At 45.2% G+C, this 27,959-nt stretch overlaps 1 protein-coding gene across 1 annotated transcript in view; it reads left to right on the forward strand.

The window, feature by feature from the left end:
- LOC143958864 (Fc receptor-like protein 5) overlaps positions 1–27,700 on the forward strand; it is a 43,765-nt gene extending 16,065 nt beyond the window's left edge. The window contains exons 4-11 of the mRNA XM_077467844.1: positions 1,619–1,879; positions 8,020–8,304; positions 14,783–15,064; positions 15,591–15,866; positions 17,567–17,695; positions 20,247–20,324; positions 24,319–24,353; positions 25,471–27,700. Coding sequence (XP_077323970.1) covers positions 1,619–1,879; positions 8,020–8,304; positions 14,783–15,064; positions 15,591–15,866; positions 17,567–17,695; positions 20,247–20,324; positions 24,319–24,353; positions 25,471–25,551 — 1,427 coding nt within the window. The 3' untranslated portion in view covers positions 25,552–27,700. The remainder of the gene's footprint in view (positions 1–1,618; positions 1,880–8,019; positions 8,305–14,782; positions 15,065–15,590; positions 15,867–17,566; positions 17,696–20,246; positions 20,325–24,318; positions 24,354–25,470) is intronic.
- The last annotated feature ends 259 nt before the right edge of the window (positions 27,701–27,959 follow it).

Here is a 27,959-nt window from a genome sequence, read left to right on the forward strand (position 1 = left end):
ACAACATAGCGTGACCCCAAATTACACTTTTTGGGAACCAGTGACATTATTACATTGACCAGTGCTATAAAAATGCACTGATTAATGTAAAAATGACACTGGGGGGCGAGCAAGGGGTTAAGTGTGTTCCCTAGGTGTGTTTTAACTGTGGGGGGGTGGGCTTAGTAGGACATGACAGAGATCGCTGTTCCTGATCACTGGGAGCAGTAGATCTCTGTCATGTCATCCGGCAAAACAGGGAATCACTTTGTTTACATAGGCGGTTCCCTGTTCTGCATTTCCTCACCGTGATCGCGAGTCACCAGCGGACATCGAGTCTGCAGGACATGCGGGAGCGCGCCCACTATCCTCCTTGCACGGACCGAGGTACAGGTACGGTTCATGCAGGAGAGCCGACCTGCCACAGTATATCTACGTCGGCTAGTGATTAATTGATAAAATAGTGATAAGTAGTGATTATCTTTATTTGATCAATTAAAGGGTCTTTTATCTGTACTGCCCAGTGCGCTCTGTTTTGTTCTACTTCTTCTTCCAGTTAAATACGTCTCTGGACATACGTGGAGCTTGGAAGAAAGAGATGTCTGCTTTAGTTCCACTGAGGGGCACTGCCCCTGATGATCCTACTCTTGGTCTAGCAATGCCTATGCACAGCATTATGCCATGTCATGAAAGTATGAGGCAGTGGCATCGGCAGGGGGGGGTGGGCTGACAGTGGCTGCAGCCCCGAGTGGGACCCCAAAAATCCCCGGGTCTCCGGTGGGTACTGTTCTAGTATTAGCCCTGAGCGTCGCTGCCTGCCACCGAGCGGGGACCGGTCTGATCCCGATCGCCACCGAGTGCGGCCGAGTCACATAGCAGGTCCCACCTTCTGGAGCCTGCAGTGCCTATGATGAATGTCCCACTGGTCCAATGGCGGGACGTGTGCAGACTCCAGAAGGCGGGAATTACAATGCGGCCGCAGCACCACATCGATTTCCGCTCGGCGCTCAGACAACTCTCATCCTCTCCTCTGGCTGCCTCGCACACCACGGCTGAGCTGAGCTGCAGAACATGTGAAGTCTGTCTCCTGGTCGGGTAGGTCATTGTGTGTATGTCAGGTAGGTAGGTCAGTGCATACCAGGTAGGTCAGTGTATGTCAGTGCATGTCAGGTAGGTAGGTCAGTGCATGTCAGGTAGGTAGGTCAGTGCATGTCAGATAGGCCAGAGTATGTCAGGTAGATAGGTCAGTGCATGTGTCAGGTAGGTAGGTCAGTGCATGTGTCAGGTAGGTCAGTGCATGTATCAGGTAGGTCAGTGTATGTTAGGTAGGTCAGTGCATGCGTCAGGTAGGTAGGTCAGTGTGTGTAAGGGCACTGATAAGCAAGGCAGCAACCAGCAAGTGAGCTTACCCCCTGAAACACAACTACACAACCCCACCGCCCAGCCAAAAAACCCCGCTCCACTACCCCGTGCCGGCCTTGGACTTCGGGCTGAAGCCCCTGGTCTTTTTTCTACCTAGCAACTCCCCTGGTCTGAGGGTGACACAAGAATCCCCTGGGAGGTGGTGATTTATATGAAGGGGTAGAACATTCTTTAGTTATCTTTGCTCTTATAGGTTGTCTGTGATTCTGTTTTTCAGACTATGTGATCCTGCAGTCTCCTCTCTATATTCATGAAGGTGACGATGTGAATCTGAGATGTCACCATTATCCCGGATATTCTGGAAGAGAGACTATATTTTACAAGGATAATGGCGTCATCAGGAATTGGGGATCTGATCCTGAGTTCCGTATTTATAACATATATCTGGGAGGATCCCGTGGATATAAATGTACGAAAGAGGTTTATCACCACCTCGGATATTATCAGCACAGTGGAGGAACTTCCATACCTATGAAAGGTAAGTCCTGCAAATTGATTTAGGTGGTATGGGGCAGATTTGACCTCCTCAAGTATTCAGTATTCCCGGAGATCTTCTCTATTCCTCTAGCTTTGATTTCTAACACTGTCCTGAGGAAAAGTGAGAAAAATGAAGGTGACACAACAATGTTTGTAATATATGTGTATTTGGCAATATATGAGTCTTTTCCCCCCTAGTGCCCCGTATTGGGACAGCTATATCCATACCTCCCAACTTTTTGAGATGGGAATGAGGGACACCTCAGGGCACTTTTGCTGCCAGTGTCCATCTGGGTTTTCAAAACAGATGGGTCTTGTGCTTCTTCCTGAAGGCCAGATAGTTTTCCTCCAAGCGGATGTTCGCGGGTAGAGCATTCTATAGCTGTAGTCCTTGTACTGAGAACCTTTGTTCGCCTTTTAATTTGTAAGGGGTCTTGGGGATGTGGAGGAGGTTCTGGCTAGTTGACCAGAGAGTGCGACATGGGGTGTAGTACTTTATTTTGTTGCAGAGGTATTGCAGGGCTTTTCCTTGTGCACATTTGTGAGTGAGGCAGAGAGTCTTGAATGTAACTTGACCCTTCACGGCTAGCCAATGGAGAGTCCTCAGGGAAGGGGTGATTGATTCCCAGGGTTTTTTTTTCCAGTTACCAGTATGGCTGCTGTGTTCTGGACGGTTTGTAGACGTGAAATTTGGTATTTTGGAAGTCCTAGGTAGAGGGAATTTGCGTAGTCGATTCGGAAATTGATGATTGTTCCAACTACTGCTGCTGTATCTCCTTCCGGGATGAAGGGGATGAGTCTACGCAATAGGCGAAGAAAGTAGTGGGATCTGCTGACTACTGATCCTATTTGTGCATCCATCGTCATGTTTGAGTCAAAGATGACTCCAAAGGCTTTTGGCTTTAGTGTTGGGAGTGATGGGTTGTCCTAGGATGGTAATTTGTGTGGACATCATGCCAGGGTTTTTGTTTCGGTTTGCGTGAAGAAAGAGAAGTTCTTTTTTGGATCCGTTGAGTTTAAGGGAGCTCTCCGTCATCCAATTGTCGATCAGTGAGAGACAGTTTTCTAGTGCCTGGTATTGGTCTTTTGTGTTGGTGATGCGTAGGTAGAATTGGATGTCATCTGCATAGGAGTGATAAAGTTGATCTTGGTTGCTGATGAATTTGAGGAGTGGGTGAAGATAGATGTTAAAGAGCACGGGTGACAGGGGTGATCCTTGAGGGACACCACATGTAATTTTTCTCTGAGCTGGACACAGGTAGCCTGCCATTTTTCTTGAGAGAGACATCGGGTTTGCAGCCTGGCCTGAGGCTGCGGTACCTTTGATAGGGGATCTGCATTGCTGGGACGCTAGTCATCTAGATCGCATCGGTTCTTCTCTGCACCGGGACTGCCACTGTCCACTGTCAGGTGGTTACTCTACATATCTCTGCAGACATTTGAGAGCCTGTGCAAGAACTCATTGTTCCTAGGACGCTGTGCTATCATCAGGACTGATGAGCGCGTGGATGCCCAACCATCTATCTAGAGATACCTTTACACCTTAGTTACCAGGAGACATTTTCTTTGAGCAGTACAATAGCTTATCTGTTTAATCTCATTGACTTACCAGTACTCAATAATATTTACGGCCCCACCATTGCCAGCAGAAGACAACGGATACCACCATACTAGGAACCTTCAACAGAACAGGATTCAAGCTGCAGTTTCTAGTTAAAGGGAACTCTTCCTTTAGAAGGCCAAAATTAAGCAAACAAGGGTATCTGCATATATTTATATATCATGTACAGGACGCCAAGGTTGGGTCCTGGACGGGTGCTATGTAGCACCTATATTCGGGTTGTGGTCCCTTTAAGGGAATCCTGGTAGGCCTCAGGGGGTCACCCAAAAATGGGTGACAAATTCCAGGGATAGTTTTAGGAGAAGACTGACTCGCGGTCCTCTCTATATTAAGAGAAATAGTTGGGACCCGGAATTTGGGAGGCTTTAAAGTGACATTTGGGTGGGAAAGAGCCTCCCTCCCTGACCACAGGGATTCGGCACACAGGGGGATAAAGGCCTCCAAGAAGACAGCCCATAAGACAGGAAGTAGTAGAGAGGTGGTGGTGTGGAAGAGAAGGAAATGAACACCTGTCTGAGGAGCTGTCTGGCTGTGTTGCTGTCTTGCTGCTTTGGAGGCTGCAAAAGATGTCTGTAAGGACTCTAAAAACTTTTGGGAGAAGACCCAACTACAGAACTGTAGGTGCTTCCTTTTCTTATTATTTGTGCTGAAGATAAGCGGACTTTCATTTACGTTTTTGTATGCTGAAGAAAAGCCTTATTTTTGATTTAATTATAAATAAAAGTATTTTGGTTTCACCTTATACCGGTTTATGCACTTGGTCCCGCGGAGCTAGTATCCCCAAACTTTACAATCAGTACACATCTATACAGGGCTGTCTTTAATATTGATTGGACCCTGGGCAAAACTTTTCTTGGGGCCCCCCCATGCAGTTTCGTTCTCCACCTGCTCTGAGACATACAATAAATAGCAGCCAGACTCAAAATCAGTTTACTGAATCAGATCAGGCAGCTATTGCGATTGGTTGCCAGAGGTTACAGTGTATTTTTACCGCTCACTGACTGGTTGCTATAGGTTACACACACATTACAGCTCACTGGTTAGTTCCTAGAGGTTACAGCACATGATTTCTGCGTCTTGATTGGTTGCTAGAGATTACTGTGGATATGACCTCAGGGGGCATGATATACATATCAATGCCGCCAGCCGCCTTTATTTACATATGAATGCCAGTAATTTACATGTAAACACAGGGCCTGCAGGTGAGTCATCTGTACACAACAATAGGGTAGAGCTGGGCAGCATTAGTAGCAGCACTTCACACTGAGATATTGGGACACAGCACAGGACTAAAACCTCAAGGGGCGAGGGAATTTAAGCCAGGATAGTTGGCAAGTAGGAAGCAGCTGCTTTCGGCCCCACAACAATGACAGGGCCCAGGGCAGCTGCCCCTTTTGCCCTGCCTTAAAAACGGCCCTGCATCTATATAGGATTTTCTGCATGCTAGCTTGACGTCCAGTCAGTGATACTGATTAGCCATGGTCACTTCAGAACGCAGTACCTGCTTTGTACCTTTCCTCCTTGAAATCATCTGACATGGCACATGAACTCTCTCTGTTGTGAAGGACGGCTGGAGAGCATCCTTGTTCCATGAATAAAGCATCATGCCTTAAGTCCTGGGGGCATCCAAGGACTGTTAGCCATCCTCCCATAAAGGCAAGTATACCTGCTATAGGTTAACCTGTGCTTTGATATTTTCGTAGAACAGAATGCAAACTGGCAAGCCTTACATCATCGCCTGACATGATTGGAGAGAAGATCCCTTGATAAAAGATATATATATATATATATATATATATATATATTATATATATTTTCTTTCCTTTTTTTTTATTATCAAATTTTATTTTATATCATTTCATACAACTTTGTATTCAATAGTTCAAAAAAAAACTACAAACGAAACTACATGAATACCAAACAATCCTATACATTCTATTACAAAAAACTTACATGCTCACCCCACCCATCTTAAGGGAAAAAGAGAAGAAAAAAAAAAGAAAAGGGAAAAAGAAAAAAAGGGGGACTCCCCCATCAGCTTCCTCCCTCTTCAGGACCCATCCTTCTTAGCCCTTGTACACACGGACGGAGAATCCGTCGGAATGTGTCCTATCAGACCGTGTTGTCGGATAATCCGACTGTGTGTGGTATGCATCGGACTGTTTCCGTCTGAATATCCGTCGGACCAAATTTTACAACATGTTGGAAATATTTTCCGACCAACTGGTCCGATAGGACATCCTCCGATCATGTGTAGAGAATTTCGATTGGACAAAGTGCCACGCATGCTCAGATCAAATTCCTACATCAAAGCTATTGGCTACTAGCCTGAATGTAGTCCCATCGTAACGAAATTACGTCATCACGTTCTGAATGATCGGATTTTTCGACAACTTTGTCCGACCGTGTGTATGCAACAGTTTCGGACAAGATCCGACGGACAAAATCCAATGGATTTGGTTGTCGAAATGTCCGACCGTGTGTACAAGGGCTTATAGTAAACTTCAGACTGTCCCACCACCTCCCTTCCTGATGACCACCTTTTCTACTCCAAATCCTATTATCTTTAATTCTGCCATACCCCCCTATATTCCTGTAACACTCTTATTTAACACTCTTATTCTTTTACTCCATGATCCCCACTTAGTGGCCACACTATCACACAGCTCTTGTTGCATTATATATTTTTTTTTTAATTGTATTTTTTATTAAATTTCAAAGCAAGTACAAAATAATCAAGCAATGAAATGATCAGTAAGCAGAAATAAACATAGATTATGTTGCATTATATATAAAAAAAAAAAAAAAATAATATATATATATATATATATATATATATATATATATATATATATATATATATATATATATATATACATAAATTAACTGCCCTAACCCAAAATGTGTAGGAGGCCGTTAGTGGCCATACTATCACCCATCTCTTGTTGTATATAAAAAATAAATAAAACCCTCCCTGGTCCCAAAATGCCGCGTACACACGGTCAGAAATTCGGCCAGCAAAAGACCGATGAAAGCTTTTCATTGGAAAATGCGACCGTGTGTAGGCTCCATCGGACTTTTGCTGGTGGAATTTCGGCCAGCAAAAGATTGAGGGCTAGTTCTCAATTTTTCAGATTCCGATCGTCTGTATGCAATTCCGACACGCAAAATTCTGACACATTCTCGGAAACAATTCGACGCATGCTTGGAAGCATTGAACATTTTCACGGCTCGTCGTAGTGTTGTACGTCACCGCGTTATTGGCGGTCGGAATTTGGTGTGACCGTGTGTAGGCAACACAAGCTTGAGTGGAATTCCTTCGGAAAAACCATCCAAGGCTTTTCCGACGAGAATTCTGATCATGTGTACGTGGCATAAGAGGCCCATAAATGGCCACCTTCTCACCCAAGGATTTTACTTCCCCTCAGCAAATAATGAATCTGAAGACTGTGGGGTATTAACTGCTGTTCTTACTACACTCCAGGCTCATTGGTGTAAGGAAATGTACAATGTCATTGATAGATAGTATACTGCAGCTATGGGCAGTATCGGGAAGGGTTTTTCATCGCCCAGGGTAAAGATCCAGAATTACACGCCCTTCCCCCACTATTAATACATGCGGTAGCAGGGGTGTACCATACTGCGTCCATTTTTTGCCCCTTTGCTTCACTGAGCCAAGGGCAGCTGCCCCTCCTGCCCACCCTGTGTCCCGTCCCTGGCTATGGGCAATGTGTTTACGCCTATAAAACAAAATCACATTTTTTCAATGCAGAGAAAGTTATATTAACCTCCCTAGCGGTGATCCCGAGTCTGGCTCGGGATCGCATCGCTGGATACAGGGAGGACACGGAGAAGTTACTTACCTTGTCTCCTGGATCCAGCGATGTCCTCCGCGCTGTGTGATCGAGCTGTCCTCCGCTCGATTCACAGAGCCCGAATGTCGCCGAGCTCCGTTCCCTGCGACGCTACGGCGCACGGAAGCGAAGATCGGCGCCAAATTCAAAAAAGTAAAAGTACACAAAACACACACAATACTTTAATCTTACAGATTACAGTACTGTATAAAAAAATACACACCCCCTTTGTCCCTAGTGGTCTGTGCAGTGCCCTGCATGCACTTCTATATTATAAATACTGTTTTTTATGGCTGGAATTTGGAGATTGTCCATAGCAACCAGACAGTGTCCCTTTTTCAGTGTTTTAGGATTTGATTACATAATTGAATATTTTTTATTATTATTTCTTATATTATAAACTTTATCATACCCGGGATGTCTGCTAGACTCTGGTTTGAACAGATTTAAGAGAGTTATTCCTAAGAATTACAGGACGACAATATAAAACGCCAAATTTTCATGCAAAATAATTGTACCGCTTTCAGCACCTAAAACCAGAACGAATCATACCGCCAGGGAGGTTAAGTAACGATACTCCTACTATTGAATCTGGTAAAACCTAATGGTTCCTTCATGTCCTGGTGAAATAATGGAGGTCTACTGTTTAATATTTGTGTCTTACAGAAATCTTCACAACTCCAGAAATTAAAGTGACCCCGCTTCCGGTAACGGAAGGAGATAATGTAACCGTGACATGTCACACGAATGTGTCTCCATACAGACCAGAGACAGAGCTGCAGTTTGCTTTCTACAAAGATATGCAGAATGTCCAGAGTTTTAATTCATCCAACCAATATAGACTCCAGTCCGCTAAGGTGGAGAATTCTGGGAGATATTACTGTGAAGCGAAAACAGTTTCTGGCAGAATAATAGTGAAAAGCAGTAAAATGTTGAACATTGAATTAAATGGTAAGTATAGATGAAGAATTGACAGATATGGTGAAGTTTCAGACCACTGGTAAGGTTGACCAGAGAGAAATACTTTCTGAGAGCGGCATATAGACAGCTTGTAAGTATAGAATATAGTAAATATGTAGAAAATTTACCACTGGGCAGGAATCAAAGAAGAAATACAAATTATGGAAATAAATGTAATAAAAGAAAACCTAGCGAAAAAGGACATACGTGGTTTACTTTTGCTGACCTCCTTCCGACAATGCCAGTCACCTGGCTTTCATAATACATGAAGCCAGATCTCCTAACCTGTATAAATGTTCTGAGTCAATGACTCCTAGCTAATTAAATAAAGAAGATCTGCTGTACATGAAACGACAACGTGTATTTCCCAAGAAGGTTACAAAGGCAGCTGCACATCTCTATAACAATTTGTTACCTTGAAACCAGTGATGAACTGGTTGGAAGTTCAAATCAGCCAGCATGGATATTTATCAGGTTCCAGCCAATCCCTGAAGAGGAGTGTCCAGTAGGGGGCTGGGATGGTGATAAAAAGTCTGAGACGCTGAAGAGCAGGGTTCCTTCTCCCCGGGAGGGCTCCAGAGGTAAAGGGTTGCTGCTGTGAAGAAGTCCATGGACTGTAAAACTGCTCTAAGAGGCCTCATGGACTTCACTATTTCATGGACTTATAACTAAATGCCGACCCAAGTAAGAGATTGATTGCTTATCGAGACAAGACGCACAGCATGCCCAAGTAATAAGCAAATCTGGTTGCCCCTTCTACTTAAGTTATTTACAAAAAAAATTTTTTTTCTTAAAACCTTAGCACATACGTGAGTGAGGTTATCACATTCATCTTGCAAACATAAACATGAATCATAGCCAAGCCACTGAAATTATATATAGAGTAAAAAACTTCATTGCACGTATCATGGTATAAAATTTAAATTTGCAGGGTACACAGGCATAAAAAGTATCCCACCACGTTTCGCAAGACCATGCTCGCTTCATCAGGGGTAGAGGCATGTGTAGTACATCTGTAGGGGGTATAATGAACCAAATAAGTAAACACAGACATGGTATCATGACAATTAGTCAAGAGGGTGTAATGTTTCAGGCAGTGTGCTAGTAGTGATTGGAGTGGATCACAGCTTCGGACGTACATGCATACTAAGTTACTAATTGGTAACACCATATTGGCAAATATAAGGTAAAAGTACAAAGGTATGTTGTGAGAATAGATTGGTTTTTATTTAGAGTGGTTATACACCGCCATAAGGTAGGTATCAGGAGATTCTGATAAGCAGAAGCAGTTCAAAGGTATAAACTTTATACGGAACAGGTATACTTGCAGTGAGTAGAAATACGATGATGGGGAACACTCAGCGCCTTCTGAAGAGATGTTCTGGTAGCCTTTGTGGAGAGAGGTTGGTGAGGCGTTTCCCGACTCAAACGAAGAGTACTACGTGGGGGCTCTGTCTGGCCCAGACAAAGAGTAGAAAGCAGGGCTCTGTCTGGCCCAAACGAAGAGTAGTGAGTGGGGCTCTGTCCAGCCCAAGCGAAGAGTAGTGAGTGGGGCTCTGTCCGGCCCAAGCGAAGAGTAGGATGTGGGGGCTCTGTCCAGCCCAAGCGAAGAGTAGTGAGTGGGGGCTCTGTCCGGCCCAAGCGAAGATTAGTGAGTGGGGGCTCTGTCCGGCCCAAGCGAAGAGTAGTGAGTGGGGGCTCTGTCCGGCCCAAGCGAAGAGTAGTGAGTGGGGGCTCTGTCCGGCCCAAGTGAAGAGTAGTGAGTGGGGGCTCTGTCCGGCCCAACCGAAGAGTAGTGAGTGGGGGCTCTGTCCGGCCCAAGCGAAGAGTGGAGAGAGGGGGCTCTGTCCGGCCAAAACGTAGAGTAGCAAGCGCCGACATGCAGATCATGATCTTCACCTGGTAACAGGTTCCTAGCACGAGCGATGAGTAATTGGCTGTTTAAATAGGAACAAGAGGAGGAGTCAGGTGATGTGGCTGTGATGTCATCAATTTGCTACGGAGATAGTGGAGATGACTGAGCCCCCAGTGGTTAGATAATACTTTACAGGATAGATGTCAGAGCCCCCAGTGGATGGATCAGATATTGCAGAGGGTCCAAAAACACATGGCCCTATACTCACCAAAGGCTGGATCAGGCTACCAATTGCATAGTTGCCAACTGTCCCCAATTTCCCAGGACATTCCCGGGATTAGGACATTTGTCCCGAATTAATTTTGTCCCGGGAAATTGAATTTCCCTTTTTTTTTGCCGCTGGAGGTCCGCGGCCGCCATTTTTAAGAAGACCAGAATTTGTTCTACAATAGAGTACCTGTGGCGCCACAGTTAAATGACTCTCCGCGCGGCAACGGCGGCATGCCGGGGGCCAGTCTGTCACTGTGGATGCATTGTCGGGGTGGGGGCCAGTGGGATGTCGGGGGCCAGTCTGTGAATGTGGGGGCCAGTGGGATGTCGGGGGCCAGTCTGTGAATGTGGGGGCCAGTCTGTGGATGTGGGGGCCAGTCTGTGGATGTTGGGGCCAGTCTGTGGATGTCGGGGGCCAGTCTGTGGATGTCGGGGGCCAGTCTGTGGATGGTGGGGGCCAGTCTGTGGATGTGGGGGCCAGTCTGTGGATGTCGGGGGCCAGTCTGTGGATGTCGGGGCCAGTCTGTGGATGCCAGGGGCCAGTGGTATGTCGGGGGCCAGTCTGTGGATGTCGGGGGCCAGTGGTATGTCAGGGGCCAGTCTGTGGATGTTGGGGGCCAGTCTGTTGATGCGGGGGCCAGTCTGTGGATGTCGGGGGCCAGTCTGTGGATGTGGGGGCCAGTCTGTGGATGTCGGGGACCAGTGGTATGTCGGTGGCCAGTGGTATGTCGGGGCCAGTCTGTCGATGTAGAAGGGCCAGTCTGTGGATGTTGGGGGCCAGTGGTATGTCGGGGGCCAGTGGTATGTCAGGGGCCAGGCTGTGGATGTCGGGGGTCAGTCTGGAGATGTGGGGGCAGGTCTGAGGAGTATGTGGGGGGGCGGTCTGTGGATGTGGGGGGGTGGTCTGTGGATGTCAGAGGGGCACCAGATGTAAGGAGGGGCTTTGCTGATGGACACAGATGCGAGGAAGGTACCTCTGATGGGGCACCTGATGTAAGGACAGACTCCGCTTGGGACATCTGATGGCATCTGGTGGCAGGCAACGTGGCTAGTGACGCGCTCATGGCTCCCACTGATTCTGCATTATGGTGAGTTGAATGATTTAATTTCATATTACAATGTAATAATAGAAATAATGCGCTTCAATCATCCTGACACCATAACAATCATGGCGCCGGGATGATTGAAGCGCCAACATCAGGTATTTGGAGTATCTTTATCTGCTGATTGTCAAACTCTGGAACACACATATTGCTATTGTGGTGTAGGATCGGAGGGCTGCTGTCCCTCCTTTCCCTCCCCCCCCTCTCTCCATCCCCCTCTTTTTCCTCTCTCCATCCCGCATTCATCTCAGACGCTAACCACACCCCTTTGAGCCACGCCCCATGTAAGTCCCGCCCACTATTTTACGTAAACCATGCCCATATTCCGCCGCTTCGCGCCCTGCATTTTTACCTTTTCCTATGCCACACCTATAAACGCATGCCCCGCCCCCTAATTATACCACAACTCCGCCTACTGCCAAAAAAGTGTCCCGAATTTTTTTTTTTTACAATGTTGGCAACTATGCAATTGCTTGATACCCAGATTACATTGTATACTCCATGGTTACTCTGTTGGTATAGTACAAACTGACATAAATATATTCTTATCTTAGCTGACATATACAATGGACTTGGATACATGCAATACGGGACACACACTTTATCACACTGTTTTTGTCATATTTTCTTTATATTATTTCTTTCTTTATTTTTTTTCTCCATTGCCCCCTAGATTTCTAGCTCATTATTGAACCAGTTTGGTTCATGCCTATACCTACTTTTATCATATACTACTTCTATGCTGGTATGGCGGCACCTATTGATACATATACATTCATGTTACAGTTGACATTATTAATGGAGACTAGGAGATCTTTGGTGACACATTCCCCCATCCCGGCCATGTCTGCCCCCCGTTTGTGCTCTCTTGGGTTGGTTTTTCCTCTGCCTCCTCAGCTCCCGAGCCAGACACTCATTACTGCCGCCTCTGGGTATCAAGCAATTGGTAGTCTGATCCAGCCTTCGGTGAGTATAGGGCCATGCGTTTTGGACTAATTGTCATGATACCATGTCTGTGTTGATGCTTATTTGGTTCATTATACCCCCTATAAATGTACTACACATGCATCTACCCCTGATGAAGAGAGCATGGTCTTGAAAAATGCATTGGGATACTTTTTATGCCTGTGTACTCTGCAAATTGAAATTTTTACCATGATACGTGTAATGACATTTTTTACTGTATGTATTATTTCAGTGGCTTGGCTATGATTCATGTTTATGTTTGCATGACTATTTTAATACATTTTGAGACTTCTCTGTCAATTGTTGGCTAACCGCATTCACCTCATTTAAAGTACCGGGGCGATTTCCTGTTTTTTGGTGCATATATTAGGATGTAGGTGGTTTGTGGGTGACACCAGACCTTTTCGTCTATATATGTAGCATACTCCTAGAGCAGAATGATAGGTAAATTTAGTTTTTGATTCTCTCCACAATCAATGGAACAGCAATTGTTTGTTCTGGCCAGATCAGGGTTTCACAGGCTGGGAGATTGATTGCTTCCCCCTGCCTCTGCAAGAAGTTTTCAAAGCTCTGGAGCGGGAGGTTCAAATCAACCAGCTTGGATATTTATCAGGTTCCAGCCAATCCCTGAAGAGGAGTGTCCAGTAGGGGGCTGGGATGGTGATAAAAAGTCTGAGACACTGAAGAGCAGGGTTCCTTCTCCCCAGGAGGGCTCCAGAGGTAAAGGGTTGCTGCTGTGAAGAAGTCCATGGACTGTAAAACTGCTCTAAGAGGCCTCAGAAGCCCCAAGATTTTGTGGACTTCATTTATAACTAAATGCCAGACCCACGTAACCAGGGATCCGGTCCTGAGAAGTGCCATCACACTCACTAGGTGGTGTCCAAAGTAAGCCGGAAGGTGCCAGCTGTCCTCTGGCTTGGGAGTATTGACCCAAAGATGATCCTTGGGACTGTGTGCTGGACAACTACATTGGTTATCAATAATTGTGCACTGCGCAAGGCAGCCAAATGCTCAAAATACTTGCCCCATGGCCTTCAACTATATGGCCTTAGGGCCCTTTCACACTGCAGCACATGTATTTTTAGATTGCAGCATTTTAAAAATGCATAGTGTGTTTTACATTTGTTGCATGCAGTGCATAAGCTATGAATAGCTGGTTGTTAAGGACACCATTGGGGGAAGCTACTTAACAACCAGCTATTTATTAGTTGTTAAGGATGCCGGCGGGTGGTTGTTAAGGAGCCAGAACCCAACATTGTCCTTAAGCATTTCCTGCTTGTCATATAGCAAAATGATGGGTGCAAAGTGGTTGTATTATCCTAACTGGACGTCATATGACCTCCAGCAGGATAAGCCGCGATTGTGCGCTCACGGGGGCGCACAGCTCGGGGATCGGTGGTGTGGTGTGTCAGTCTGACACACCGCATCTCCGATCGAGTTAAAGAGCCTATGACGTAGGCTTTTTATCATGTGATCAGCTGTATCCAATCACAGCTGATCACATGGTAAACAGGTAGAGCCATTTATTGACTTTTCCTCTATTCGCGTTGACAGGCGTGAGTAGAGGAGAGCCGATCAGCTGCTCTCCTGACAGGAGGAGTCTGCGCTGATTGTCAGCGCATTGATTAGCAGTGCATACCCATTAAGGATACCCAGTGTAGACCACCAGGTATGCCCACTAGAGCCCACAAGGGATGTCAATAAGTGCAAATCAGTGCCCATTAGGAATGGCACTCTGTGCCCATCAGTGTTGACTGCCAGGGCCTCCTGATCAATGATGTACGTTCATTTCCTGTTCAGAAACAAGAGAGGAAAATGCTCAAAATTTAGGAGAAATCCCATTGGATAGTTGTTACTAGAACAGATGTCCTTATTGATAAAACGTAGTATTTGACGTTGCTTTTGGTCCCTGCTTTGGTCACCAAGACAAATAAAGGGGCAACTCTCTTTAAAAAGGACACAGAATAGCAATCAATGCCTGTTCTCACCACTCACCACTCTACCCACAACAACAACAAAAATATGTTTTAGTTTAGATACACTTTAATGCAAGGCATATTAAAATTGGAGGAGTCAAATACCCTGACAATGTTGTTTACCTAGACAAGAAGCACAGCATGCCCAAGTAATAAGCAAATCTGGTTGCCCCTTCTACTTAAGTTATTTACAAAAAAAAACAATGTTCTTAAAACCTTAGTACATATGTGAGTGAGGTTATCACATTCACTCAGGTCACATTTTACCACTAATGCATTTTTATTACTTTTATTTTCAGCGATTTTCACACAACCAGAAATCATAATGACTCCAAATGAAATAACAGAAGGAGACAATATGACCCTGACCTGTCACACAGAACGTAGCAAACTCATCCTTGATATAGGTCTGGAATTTGCTTTTTACAGAGATGGACAAAATGTTCAGGAATTCAGATTATCTGACCGATATGAAGTCCAGTCCATTGAGCTAAAGCATTCTGGGAATTATTCCTGTGAAGTGAGGGCTTCAACCAAAAACATCACAAGGAGTAGTGAAGAGTTATACATCCAGATACAAGGTGAGCAGAACGGGTGCCATGGTCTTATCTTTTAAGCCCTTGTACACATGGTCGGAGATTCTGACAACCAAATCCGTCGGATTTTGTCCGAAACTGTTGTATACACACGGTCGGACGAAGTTGTCGGAAAATCCGACGTGATGACGTTATTTCGTTACAACGGGACTATGTTCAGGCTAGTAGCCAATAGCCTTGGTGTAGGAATTTGATCTGAGCATGCGTGGCACTTTGTCCGATCGGAATTCTCTACACATGATCAGAGTATGTCCGATCGGAGCATTTTGTCTGAAAATTTTACCGGATACTCCGAGGGAAACAGTCCGATGTAGACCACACACAGTCGGAATATCCGACAAAACGGTCCAATCGGACACATTCCATCGGAATCTCCGACCGTGTGTACAAGGGCTAAGGGGAAAAATATATTTACTATTTACTATACAGTCCATTTGTGAATTATACTATATATAATTCTGTATACTGATCGTGTGTAATATGCTTACAGTTATATTAATTTCCTATACAGAGCTTTTCTCCAAGCCAAACATTGAGATGATCCCAGACGTGGACATAGAACGCAATCAAACGATCCTAACATGTAATACAATTGTAATGAGAAATGACATTGAACTGCAGTTTGCTTTCTACAAGAATGGACAGAAAATTCAGGAATTCGGTTCTTCTCATCAGTATGTAATCCCATCAACTCAGCTGGAGGATCCGGGAAATTATTATTGTGAAGTAAGATCTTCAAGGAACGGTGTGAAAAAGAGGAGCGAGGAATTACCTGTGGGCCAACAAGGTAACTATAACATATTTTGAAGGAGAAGGGATCTCACCGCTCCAGGAGCACACATGGAGGCTGTAAACTGTCTCTTCGGCTGGGAAGCCACAGGTGCTGGCTATTACCACTAGCAACAGACAAAAAACAAGCGCTGGACTGCCGCACTCTTCCGAAGACCACTTTCTTTTATTGGAAAATCACATCAGAGCTCAACAAACACAGCGAACAAGGAAAAATTGCTGACGTTTCGCACTAGCTATGAATAAGCACTACAGCTAGTGCAAAACGTCAGCAACTTTTCCTTGTTCGCTGTGTTTGTTGAGCTGTGATGTGATTTTCCAATAAAAGAAAGTGGTCTTCTGAAGAGTGCGGCAGTCCAGAGCCGTTGACTTTAACTTTATACACGCTATGCCAATATACACTATATATTGGGGCGCCTGCCTTTACCCGCACATGAACTTTAATGGCATCCCAGTCTTAGTCTGTAGGGTTCAATACTGAGTTGGCCCAACCTTTGCAGCTTGTTGTACTGCTTCAAAAAATGGTTCATATCTCATTTGTCCCTCAACAAACTTGGCCTATTAGATTAATGTTATCACCTCTACACATGATTTGCTTTTTGAATAGTAAGCATAGCATGTACATTATATTGTCTAAAGTACTGGGACACCTGCCTTTACACACAGACATGAACTTTAATGGCATCCCAGTCCTAGTCCGTAGGGTTCAATATTGAGTTGGCCCAACCTTTGCACCTAAAACAGCTTCAACTCTTCTGGGAAGGCCGTCCACAAGGTTTAGGAGTGCGTTTATGGGAATGTTTGACCATTCTTCCAAAAGATCATTTGTGAGGTCAGGTACTGTTGTTGGACAAGAAGGCCTGGCTCACAGTCTCTGCTCTAATTTATCCCAAAGGTCTTCTATCGGGCTGAGGTTGGGGCTCTGTCCAGGCCAGTCAAGTTTCCCCACCCCAAACTCGCTCATCCATGTCTTTATGGACCTCGCTTTGTGCACTAGTCCAAATCATTTGGTGGAGGGGGGATTATGGTGTGGGGGGTTGTTTTTCAAGGGTTGGTCTTGGCCCCTTATTTCCAGTAAAGGGAACTCTTAAGGAGTCAGTATACCAAGAAATTTTGGACAATTTCATGCACCCAACTTTGTGGGAACAGTTTGGGGATGGCCCCTTCCTGTTCCAACATGACTGCGGACCAGTCCATTATTGGTGTCAGCAGGTGGAATAGTGCCTCTTTATTGGTATCAACAGGAGGAATAGTGCCCCATCATTGGTGTCAGTGGGGGGAATAGTGCTCCATTATTGGTGTCAGTGGGAGGAATAGTGCCCCATCATTGGTATCAGTAGGAGAAAAAGTCCCCAATCACTGGTGTCAGTGGGAGGAAAAGTGCTCCATCATTGTATATTGAGCTCACTAATGAAGACATGTAGATTTTTTTTTAAATTGTCAGTATTCCCAGCTAATTCTACTACCTGGGGAAGGGAGTTCCACGTTTTTGCTGCTCTGATTGCAGAGAAACCCCTCCACAATTTCAGATAAAACCTCCTTTCCTCCAACCTTAAATTGTGTCCATGTGTTCTCTTTAGAAACCTAAGATTAATTAAGTTGTTACCGTCTGTACAGTCACCATTGGTTGGTTATATAGCTTCTGCTACCCTATATTTACCCATGATGAAGACAGTGATGAGTATTGTTTCCATACAGGTAATACAGGGCTCTTGACAATTCTTCTTCCGCTGGCTCTAGTATTATTACTCCTCCTTGTTGCTATCCTGGTGACCCTCTTCATTTGCAGCAAACATCACTCCGTTAAAACACATGAACCCACAACCGGTAATTCTACTTCCTAATTATTGTGTAATTATTAAATAAAACATGTGCTGAGACAAATACAGAAGATGCCACTGCATACCTGCTTCTGAAAGTTTCTTGGCTGTCTCTATGTTCGAGACTTTTAGCGACACTGATCTGCACCAGGTAGGCAGCCAGTGAGTACAAAGTGAAGACAGAGCCAGGAGTGTATGGATTTATTCTCAGTTTATTGCAAATTCAGCCTCACAGCAAGATTTACATGATGAGTAGGGATGAGCAAACGTGGTTGGGTATGGTTTGCAAGAGGTCCAGCAAATCCATCGGGAATTCCACCAACCCAGAGGTGTAAATTGAAGCTTGTGGGCCCTCACTACCTCACTGCAAACGTTGACTTGGGGCCCTCACTACCACCTGCCGCTTCCACTGTGCACTTGCTCCATCCCCTTCTGAAGGTGAAACCTGAAACTCAGGGGGCCCGGGACAGGCCTGGATGGTAGGGTTGCCACCTCATCCCTTTAAACCCAAACACATATTAATTACACAGGTTCTGTGGCTGATTACGGTGGTAATTAAAATCACTTGGTGCTTTATCTGCAATAAATTAGCCTCAGAACCTGTGTAATTCATATGTGTTCGGGTTTAAAGGGATGAGGTGGCAACTCTAATGGATGGACCCTTGCCGGCTGGCCCATGCCCTGTGAATCTACTGAATTACTTGCACAGGGCGATACAGCGGGTGCTTTTCCAAAGCAATATAGTGTAAAACAGATGTAGGCTGAGAAGTAAATATATACCTGAATAACATGAAAGAGATCAAAGATCACCAGGATTCAGTGCCCCCCCTTTTTTTAATAAATTAGAAAATATAATAAAACAAATGTCGCTGTAAAAATATAAAAATATAAACTTAGCCTACCATGCAAGTGGACAGTGTCAATCAGTGGAACAGTGAGCGGTGTGGACAGGGTAGATAGGGTAGTGCACGGTGTGAGTAGGTGGACCATGTGAGTAGAGCACTGGAAGGTGTCCGTAGGGCACATGTTGGTATTAGTAGAGCAGAGGACGGTGTCAGTAAAGCAGAGGTTGGTCTCACTAGGACAGTGGATGGTGCCAGGCAGTAGAACAGTGGATGGTATTGGTAGAGCAGTGGATGGTGTTAGTAGGACGGTGGACAGTATCAGTAGGGCAGGGGACAGTATCAGTCGGGCAGTGGACAGTATCAGTAGGACAGTGGACAGTATCAGTAGGACAGTATCAGTAGGACAGTGGACAATATCAGTAGGACAGTGGACGGTATCAGTAGGACAGTGGACGGTATCAGTAGGACAGTGGACAGTATCAGTAGGACAGTGGACAATATCAGTAGGACAGTGGACGGTATCAGTAGGAGAGTGGATGGTATCAGTAGGAGAGTGGATGGTATCAGTAGGAGAGTGGACAATATCAGTAGGAGAGTGGACAATATCAGTAGGACAGTGGGCTTTAGTAGTAGGGCAGTGGACCGTATCAGTAGGGCAGTGGACAGTATCAGTAGGGCAGTGGATGTTATCAGTAGAGCAGTGGATGGTGTTAGTGGGACAGTGGATGGTGTCAGTAGAACAGTGGACAGTATCAGTAGGACAGTGGACAATATCAGTAGGACAGTGGACGGTATCAGTAGGACAGTGGACAGTATCAGTAGAAGAGTGGACGGTATCAGTCGGAGAGTGGACGGTATCAGTAGGAGAGTGGACAATATTAGTAGGAGAGTGGACAATATCAGTAGGACAGTGGGCTTTAGTAGTAGGGCAGTGGACAGTATCAGTAGGGCAGTGGATGTTATCAGCAGAGCAGTGGATGGTGTTAGTGGGACAGTGGACAGTATCAGTAGGACAGTGGATGGTGTCAGTAGATTTTTAGAGAAAGGGATTCCCCAGTCCCATTCTCTGCAGCCTCAACAGTGAATGAATGGGAAGAGCTCTGTGCTGAGCGGCTTCCTGTCCATTCACAAACTGAAGCATCCAAGTTGTGAGTTCTGCCTGTCTGCCTGCATGCCTTGCAGCTTCTCCTCAATTTCTAAGGACTACATATCCCATGGTACCTTGCTGCTTGCAAGCAGTGTTACCTGTACTGACTCCGTATTCTGAAACTCCTCCTCTATAGTTTAGAAGGCAGGCTCTGTGAAATGTGTGACACAGCAGTGCCTACTCACAGGGTGTAGTGACTTGACTTTGAGTCAAAGAATTCAAGGAAGTAAATGTGTGGGGGTCTTCACAAAGCAATTTTACAAACTTCAAAATTGTTCAGATTAATAAGAACAGGCAAGAAATAATTGAAATGCAATGTTAAAATATAGTTTATTGTACAATTTGACCAAAGATAAGCTTGTAAACCCAAATTGATTAACATTTCGTTCATAAAAGCACTTGTTCTCATAAATAATTGCCATTTTTGGCTATGGCTATCTCATTTTAACTTGCTGTTCCGTATTTTGATTTAGGTATTTTGAATATAGAGCAGTAAAGAGCATAGGGTGGGAGGATTGATTTGCATGTTCAGTTCAGTGATGCCTTCCCTATCTGTATCTTACCAGAGCCCACTTCATCCAGTGACTGTCATGTACAACCTGAGATCTCGTACTCTGTTCTCACCATGTTCCCTATGTCACAAAGTAAGTACCTTGTATATGTATTGGTTTTAATATGTCCATAATTTCCTGGTTTCACGGTTTTGATTTGTCGTGGAAGGGAAGAAGTTGCAGGGAGTGGACCTGTTGCTATGAAAACTGACTATAATGTCTATGAATTCACGTTTCTCAAACTTTGAGGTCCCATCCACATTCGGCATTTATGCCCATGCATGGGGCTCCATCGTTTAGCTGTGGGGGCGGAGGGCACAGGTGTCCCATTAAGTCTTGCAGCCTCTCAAAGTCTATGAGTGGTATGCACCATTAGGGCAGTATGCGCCCAAGGATGAATGCCCAAAACCCAAGAAGTCTGCATTCCGGGCTTTCGTCCTTGGGCACACCCTGCCCCAAATGGAAGTACTTCTAGATGCACCCTACAGCCCCATCCAGGCACTGTTATAGTAGGCCTGTTATAGTGGGCCTGTTATAGTGGGCCTGTTATAGTGGACCCTGAGGACAGGGTTGATGACCACTGCTGTAATGTACTTGAATGAACCCTCCTGCATGCACGACTTGTCTAGCTTAACACCCTGCGGCTCGGTCCCTAGGGTCGCCACCACGTGGGTTGCTATAAAAAATACTTAGAACCCCCAAACATTATAAAAAAAAATTTTTCTAACTTGCATTTTTTTTTTTCATTGCAATACTTTGTCACACCGAATTTGCGCAGCAGACTTACAAGCGCAATTTGTTTGAAAAAAATACACTTTTTTGAATAAAAAAATAAGACAATAGTAAAGTCAGCCCAATTTAATTTTTTTTATGTTGTGAAAGATAATGTTACGCCGAGTAAATTGATACTCAACATGTCACTCTTCTCTCGCTCGTGGAATGGCGACAAACTTTTACCCTTAAAAATCTCCATAGACGACGTTTAAAAAATTCTATAGGTTGTATGTTTTGAGTTGCAGAGGGGCTAGAATTATTGCTCTTACTCTACCGATCGCGGTGATGCCTCACATGTGTGGTTTGAACACAGTTTTGATATGCAGGCGCTACTCACGTATGCGTTCGCTTCTGCACGCGAGCTTGGCGGGACGGGTCGCATTTAAAAAACAAAAAAAAATCGTATTTATTTTACCTTTTATTTTTTATTTTTACACTGTTTTTTTTTTTTTAAATTGTCACTTTTGTAAACATACCTTGTAATAGAAAAAAAAGCATTAAATATGAGATCGGGGGTCAAAAAGACCTCCGATCTCATATTTACACTAAAATGCAATCAAAAAAAAGAAAAAAAAATGTTGTCATTTAAAAATAAAATAAAAATGGCCCTTTAAGAGCTATGGGCGGAAGTGATGTTTTGACGTCGCTTCCGCCCAGTAATGGTATGGAGACAGGTGGGGGCCATCTTCCCCTCACTGGTCTCCATACCACGCAAGGGAGAAGATCCGATCGCCTCCGCTGCTGCCGACAGCTCCGGTAAGCGGTGGTGGGCACCGAATCTGCCGCAGAGACCACTATTATCGGAAACCAGACCGAAGAAAAGGATACCAGGGTTATGGCAGATAGCTGCTGCCATAATGTCGATATTCCACTTCAAAGTTAGGACGTATATCGGCGTGCGGTGGTCCAGAAGTGGTTAATTTGCTACATAGTTGATAGTTGCATTGTTAGCCAAACTTTTTCATCTGCTGATGGAAGGGGTAAACTAAGGGAGAATTATTTAAAGGTCCTCATATGCCCTTAGGCACTGTCCCATAATTTCCATTATGGTAAGTTGAGTTTTGTCCATTGTCTCTCCTGTCATTCAGAGCATTCAAATGTGGGCATTGCCTGCAGAGTAGTAGGGTTGCCACCTGATCCCTTTAAACCTGGCAGCACAGTGATGTAGTGGGTAGCACTCTCACCTAGCAGTAAGCCCCTGTACACACGGTCGGAGATTTCCACAACCAAATCCGTCGGATTCTGCCCGTCGGATTTTGTCCGTCGGATCTTGTCCGAAACTGTTGCATACACACGTTCAGGCCAAGTTGGTGAAAAATCCGATCTTTCAGAACATGATGACGTAATTTCGTTACGACGGGACTACATTCAGGCTAGTAGCCAATAGCTTTGATGTAGGAATTTGATCTGAGCATGCGTGGCACTTGGTCCGATGAAAATGCTCTACACATGATCGGATTAGGTCCGTCCGCCCCAGTTGGTCGGGAAATATTTCCAACATGTTGGAAATTGGGTCGGACGGAGATTCGGACAGAATCAGTCCGATGCATACCACACACAGTAGGATTATCCAACGACACGGTCCGATAGGACACATTCCGATGGATTCTCCGACCGTGTGTACAAGGCTTAAGAAGGGTTGTTGGTTCAAATCCCAACCACGACGCTACCTGCCTGGAGTTTGCATGTTCTCCCTGTGCCTGTGTGGGTTTCCTCCAGGTACTCTGGTTTCCTCCCACAATCCAAAGACATGCAGGTAGGTTAATTTGCTTCTGTCCAAATTGGCCCTAGTATATGAATGGGGACCTTGGATTGTGGGCTCCTTGAGGGCAGGGACTGATGTGAGTGTGCAATGTACAGGGATAGGGACAATTGTAGACACTCACTCAGGTTGAACTGGATGGACTGGTGTCTTTATTCAACCTTACTAACTATGAAACTATGAAACTATGAAACCTGAACACATATTAATTACACGGGTTCTGTGGCTCATTAAGGTGATAATTAAACTCACTTAGTGCCTTATCGTCATTAAGTTAGCCTCAAAACCTGTGTAATTTATATGTATTCAGGGTTTAAAGGATGAGGTTGGAACCCTACAGAGTAGACTGAATCAACACATTTCAAAATGACCCACTATTGACCTTAGACCAGGCATGTACTGGCCATCGGAACTACCTGGAGTTTCCCGGTGGGCCGATTGCTCAGTGGGCCACTCTGATGTAAGGGGCTGGTGATGGGACACTCTGATGTAAGGGGGCTGGTGATGGGACACTCTGATGTAAGGGGGCTGGTGATGGGACACTCTGATGTAAGGGGGCTGGTGATGGGACACTCTGATGTAAGGGGGCTGCTGATGGGACACTCTGATGTAAGGGGGCTGCTGATGGGACACTCTGATGTAAGGGGGCTGCTCATGGGACACTCTGATGTAAGGGGGCTGCTGATGGGACACTCTGATGTAAGGGGGCTGCTGATGGGACACTCTGATGTAAGGGGGCTGCTCATGGGACACTCTGATGTAAGGGGGCGGCTCATGGGACACTCTGATGTAAGGGGGCTGTTAATGGGACACTCTGATGTAAGGGGGCTGCTGATGGGACACTCTGATGTAAGGGGGCTGCTCATGGGACACTCTGATATAAGGGGGCTGGTAATGGGACACTCTGTTGTAAGGGGGCTGCTCATGGGACACTCTGATGTAAGGGAGTGCTGATGGGACACTCAAAATATAAGTGGGCCGGTCTGGATGAAGTCCAGGGCCAAATTTCTGTCCCAGTCCAGCCCTGCCTTAGACCAGTGTTACTCAACTCCAGGCCCCAACAGTTCATGTTTTCAGGATTTGTGGCAATTACTAAGGCAGCGAAACCCATCAAAGCACCTGTACAAAATAATGGAGAGCCTGAAAACAAGACCCATTGAGGCGCCTTGAGGAATGGAGTTGAGAAGCACTGCCTTAGACAAACCAGCCTTTGAAGCAAACACCAAAATTCCCAATTTCCCAAGCTAGCCACCAGTCATCGCAGGTATCTGTCACTATGAGGTTGATTTACTAAAACTGGAGAGTGCAAAATCTGGTGCAGCTTTGCATAAAAACCAATCAGTTTCCAGTTTTTTTTTGTCAAAGCTTAATTGAACAAGCTGAAGTTAGATGCTAATTGGCTACTATGCAAAGCTGCACTAAATTCTGAGCGCTCCAATTTTAGTAAATTAACCCCTATGCATTGGCAGTGGTTAGTTTATCAGTGTAAACTTTCTGTCTATATTATATTCTTTATTTATTGTATAACATTTTTTCATTTAAATCTTTCAGATACTCCATTGACGGCAAGTGAAAACCAGGAAAATGTGAGTATTGAAAAAGTGTTTGGTGTATTGGATGGTAGACATAGCATAGCTTGACTCTTGAAATAAATAAAGTGCCTGGCCCATGACTAAGCATTTTTTCCCCAGCCTTCAAAGAGCCCAACCACTGGCCCAGGGGCCACATGTTGCCCACGGAGTCCTCTGATGTGGCCCACGACATCCTGCATCCTGCCCAGATCACAGGTTGCCGGCCTGCCATCCCAGAGCATCGGTGTTATGCATGAAGCCGGCGGCAGAGGAAGCTCCTAAACCGCCCCTGCCCATTGGAATGCATGGGCAGCACTTCCAAAGCGATTCGGCATCTGCGCTATGCGGGCGCTTTTAACCCCTTCTAGGGGGCTAAAAGAACCCAGCTCCAAACAAACACCGATATAAAAACGGTAAAGCGCCGATATAACTAAAACGCTACCGCCCCAGTGTGAAAGGGCTCTTACAGAACCCCATCTGGCTCTCTTTACCGCAAACGCGAGTGGCTAGTGGACATCGTGGCCTCCAGCCACACGCATCGGGTTCCCCCGCTGTACAGCGCGTGCCTGCTATGGCTCTTAATGGAGCTGACGTACACCTATGGCGATTTGCGGGAACAAGCCGACCTGGTGACGGCGGCTGGTCGGCAAGTGGTTAAAAAAAAAGTGGTAGGCACTTTAACCACTTCAGCCCCGGAAGATTTGCCCCCTTAAGGACCAGGCCATTTTTTGCGATTCGGCATTTTAACTGACAATTGCGCGTGCGTGCGACTTTTTACTATAAACAGAATTGCTGCTCTTCTTCTGTTTATAGTGCAAAAAATAAAAACTGCAGAGGCGATCAAATTCCACCAAAAGAAAACTCTCCTTGTGGGAAAAAAAGGACGTCAATTTTGTTTGGGTGCCACCCTGCATGGCCGCGCAATTGTCAGTTAAAGCGACACAGTGCCCTAAATCGCAAAAAATGACCTGGTCATTTAGCAACTAATTCTTTTGAGGCTGAAGTGGTTAAGTCATAGGCATTCATACCAACTTACTGAAACATTATTTATAAAAAAAAAATATTGCTTGTCTTTAGCTGATTTGTAATTGTCATATTTTTGTACTAATTATTTGGTGTGTTTATTTGTTAGAATGTCACCTACGCTATTGTGAAGCCAAGATCAAGAAGGCAACCTGCTGCTGACCCTGACAGCATTTATCAGAACACCTAATCTTGAAGAGCTCTCCCCTGGGGTCCCATATATTAAAGCTGAACTCTAGGCATGGTTTGTATTGTGTAGTTATATTTTATGTGTAAGCCCTTGTACACAGAATCGGAGATTCCGACGGAATGTGTCCGATCGGAGCGTTTTGTCGGATATTCCGACTGTGTGGGCTCTGCATCGGACTGTTTCCGTCGGAATATCCGTCGGACCAAATTTTCCAACTTGCCGGAAATATTTTCCGACAAACTGCTCCGATCGGACATACTCCGATCATGTGTAGAGAATTCCGATCGGACAAAGTGCCACGCATGCTCAGATCAAATTCCTACATCAAAGCTATTGGCTACTAGCCTGAACATAGTCCCGTCGTAACGAAATAACGCCATCACGTTCTGAACGATCGGATTTTCTGACAACTTCGTTCGACCGTGTGTATGCAACAGTTTCGGACAAAATCCGACGGACGAAATCCGACGGACAAAATCCAACAGATTTGGTTGTCGGAATCTCCGACCGTGTGTACAAGGGCTAAGTATTCATAGTCCGTACCAGCGATCTATGAGGAAGCTGAGAATCACTGTAGTAGGTACCACTACTACAGTGGTCACTGGAGTCTTCCAATTGGCTTCCCTGTTGCACAGTAACCACAGCAGGTCACTCGCTCGGCCTGGTCACCATTCACATAATGCCTTGCAGTTTTCTTAATGAATACAAAGCATTTTCTAACAAACAAAATACTCTTGTCAATGTGTGGGGAGGAACGGCATGGTGTGGCGGCAGTAAACACAGAGTCCAGTTGCAGAGAACAGAACTTGTATTGAAAAATACCATAATTCCATATGGCGGCCCTCGACTCGACCCCGCGGACCTCTCTTCTTCCCTTCCTAGTTTCTTCTCTTCCTATCTTTCCTTTCTTCTCTATCTATTCCTATTTTGATTTTGAAGCTCTTTCCTACTTAAGAAGCTAATTCCTCTAATAAACCATACCATTAATATGCGTTATTGTTATAGTAGTAATTATAGTTGAATATATCATTTACATTGTATTGAATATAGAACTCTGAGCTTCGTTATTTCTGTTGTATATTATGTACTTAAAGAGGAAGTAAAGGCAAAAGAAAAAATCACACCCTGTAAGGCAAAGGCATAATGAGCTAGTATACATAGCATACTAGTTCATTATGAATTACTTACCTGAGAACGAAGCCCCCGAAGCGGTCCACCGTCTTCCTCTTCGCCGCTGCCATGGATCCCGGAGTGACTTCCGGGTCTCACTGCTCCAGCGATGTGATTCGCCGGAGCCGCGATGGCGTCACTCCCATGCATGCGCACGGGAGCCGACACTCGCGGCATATCGCCACGATCTGCGGCCTGCCCAGTGCGCCTGCACGCCACTGTCTACGGCGCATGTAGTGGCTGTCTTCGGGTAAATATCTCCTAAACTGTATAGGTTTTGGAGATATTTCTTGGACCTACAGGTAAGCCTTAATCTAGGCTTACATGTAGGTCAAAGTGGTTTGTAAGGGTTTACAACCACTTTAACCTATTATCAAATACTCTATTGTATGTTCAATAAAATCTTTTTGACAAGGAAAAATACCATACTTCCACAAACACGAAAAAAAATCACTTTAAAACCGTGATTGTATAGATATATTTACTTAAAGAGGAAGTAAACTCTGATGGGTTTACTTCCTCTTTCATTCCCTGCAAAGGCAAAGCATAATGGACTACTATGCATCGCATAGTAGCCCATTATGTGTCACTTACCTGACACAGGAGCCAGCGAAGTCACCGCTGTCCCCTGTAGTCCGGCGCATCTATCTTTTCGGTGGGGTCTCGCTGCTCCGCTACTGTCATTCGGCGAAGCCGCGTTGACGTCACTCCCGTGCGTGCGCACGGGAGCCGACACATCTTCGTCGTTGACGATGCCGCGCTCAGTGCGCCTGTGCCGTAGACAGCGGTGCCTGTCTTTCGGCAAATATCTCCTAAACCGTGTAGGTTTAGGAGATATTTCTTTAACACACAGGTAAGCCTTAATCTAGGCTTACCTGTAGGTCAAAGTGTGTTGTAAAGGTTTACAACCACTTTAAGAAAAAGGTCTACATCATATCTCAGGTTCATGCCATGGGGTATCCTTGCATTGAAATGAAAAATCCACCAAACTTCTCATTCCAGGAGTCTCGGATGAAGATCCCCTCCTCGAGGCAGATTCCTAACTTTCTCCAAACCATAAAAATTAAAGCCTGACATATCGCCTGAGTGTTGATGTTTAAAATGTTTGGATACGTTGGACAGACCTTTATCGGAAGAATGTAATGCTCTCCAATTCTAGTTCTCACTTCTCAATCTCATTTGGAGAGCATAACCATGGTGCTTCATAGTCTTCCGATAAAGGTCTGTCCAACTTCTCC

The sequence above is a fragment of the Lithobates pipiens genome, unplaced genomic scaffold, assembly GCF_037356315.1.
Source record: "Lithobates pipiens isolate NorthernLeopardFrog02 unplaced genomic scaffold, aLitPip1_a1.2 Scaffold_62, whole genome shotgun sequence".
Taxonomy (NCBI): domain Eukaryota; kingdom Metazoa; phylum Chordata; class Amphibia; order Anura; family Ranidae; genus Lithobates; species Lithobates pipiens.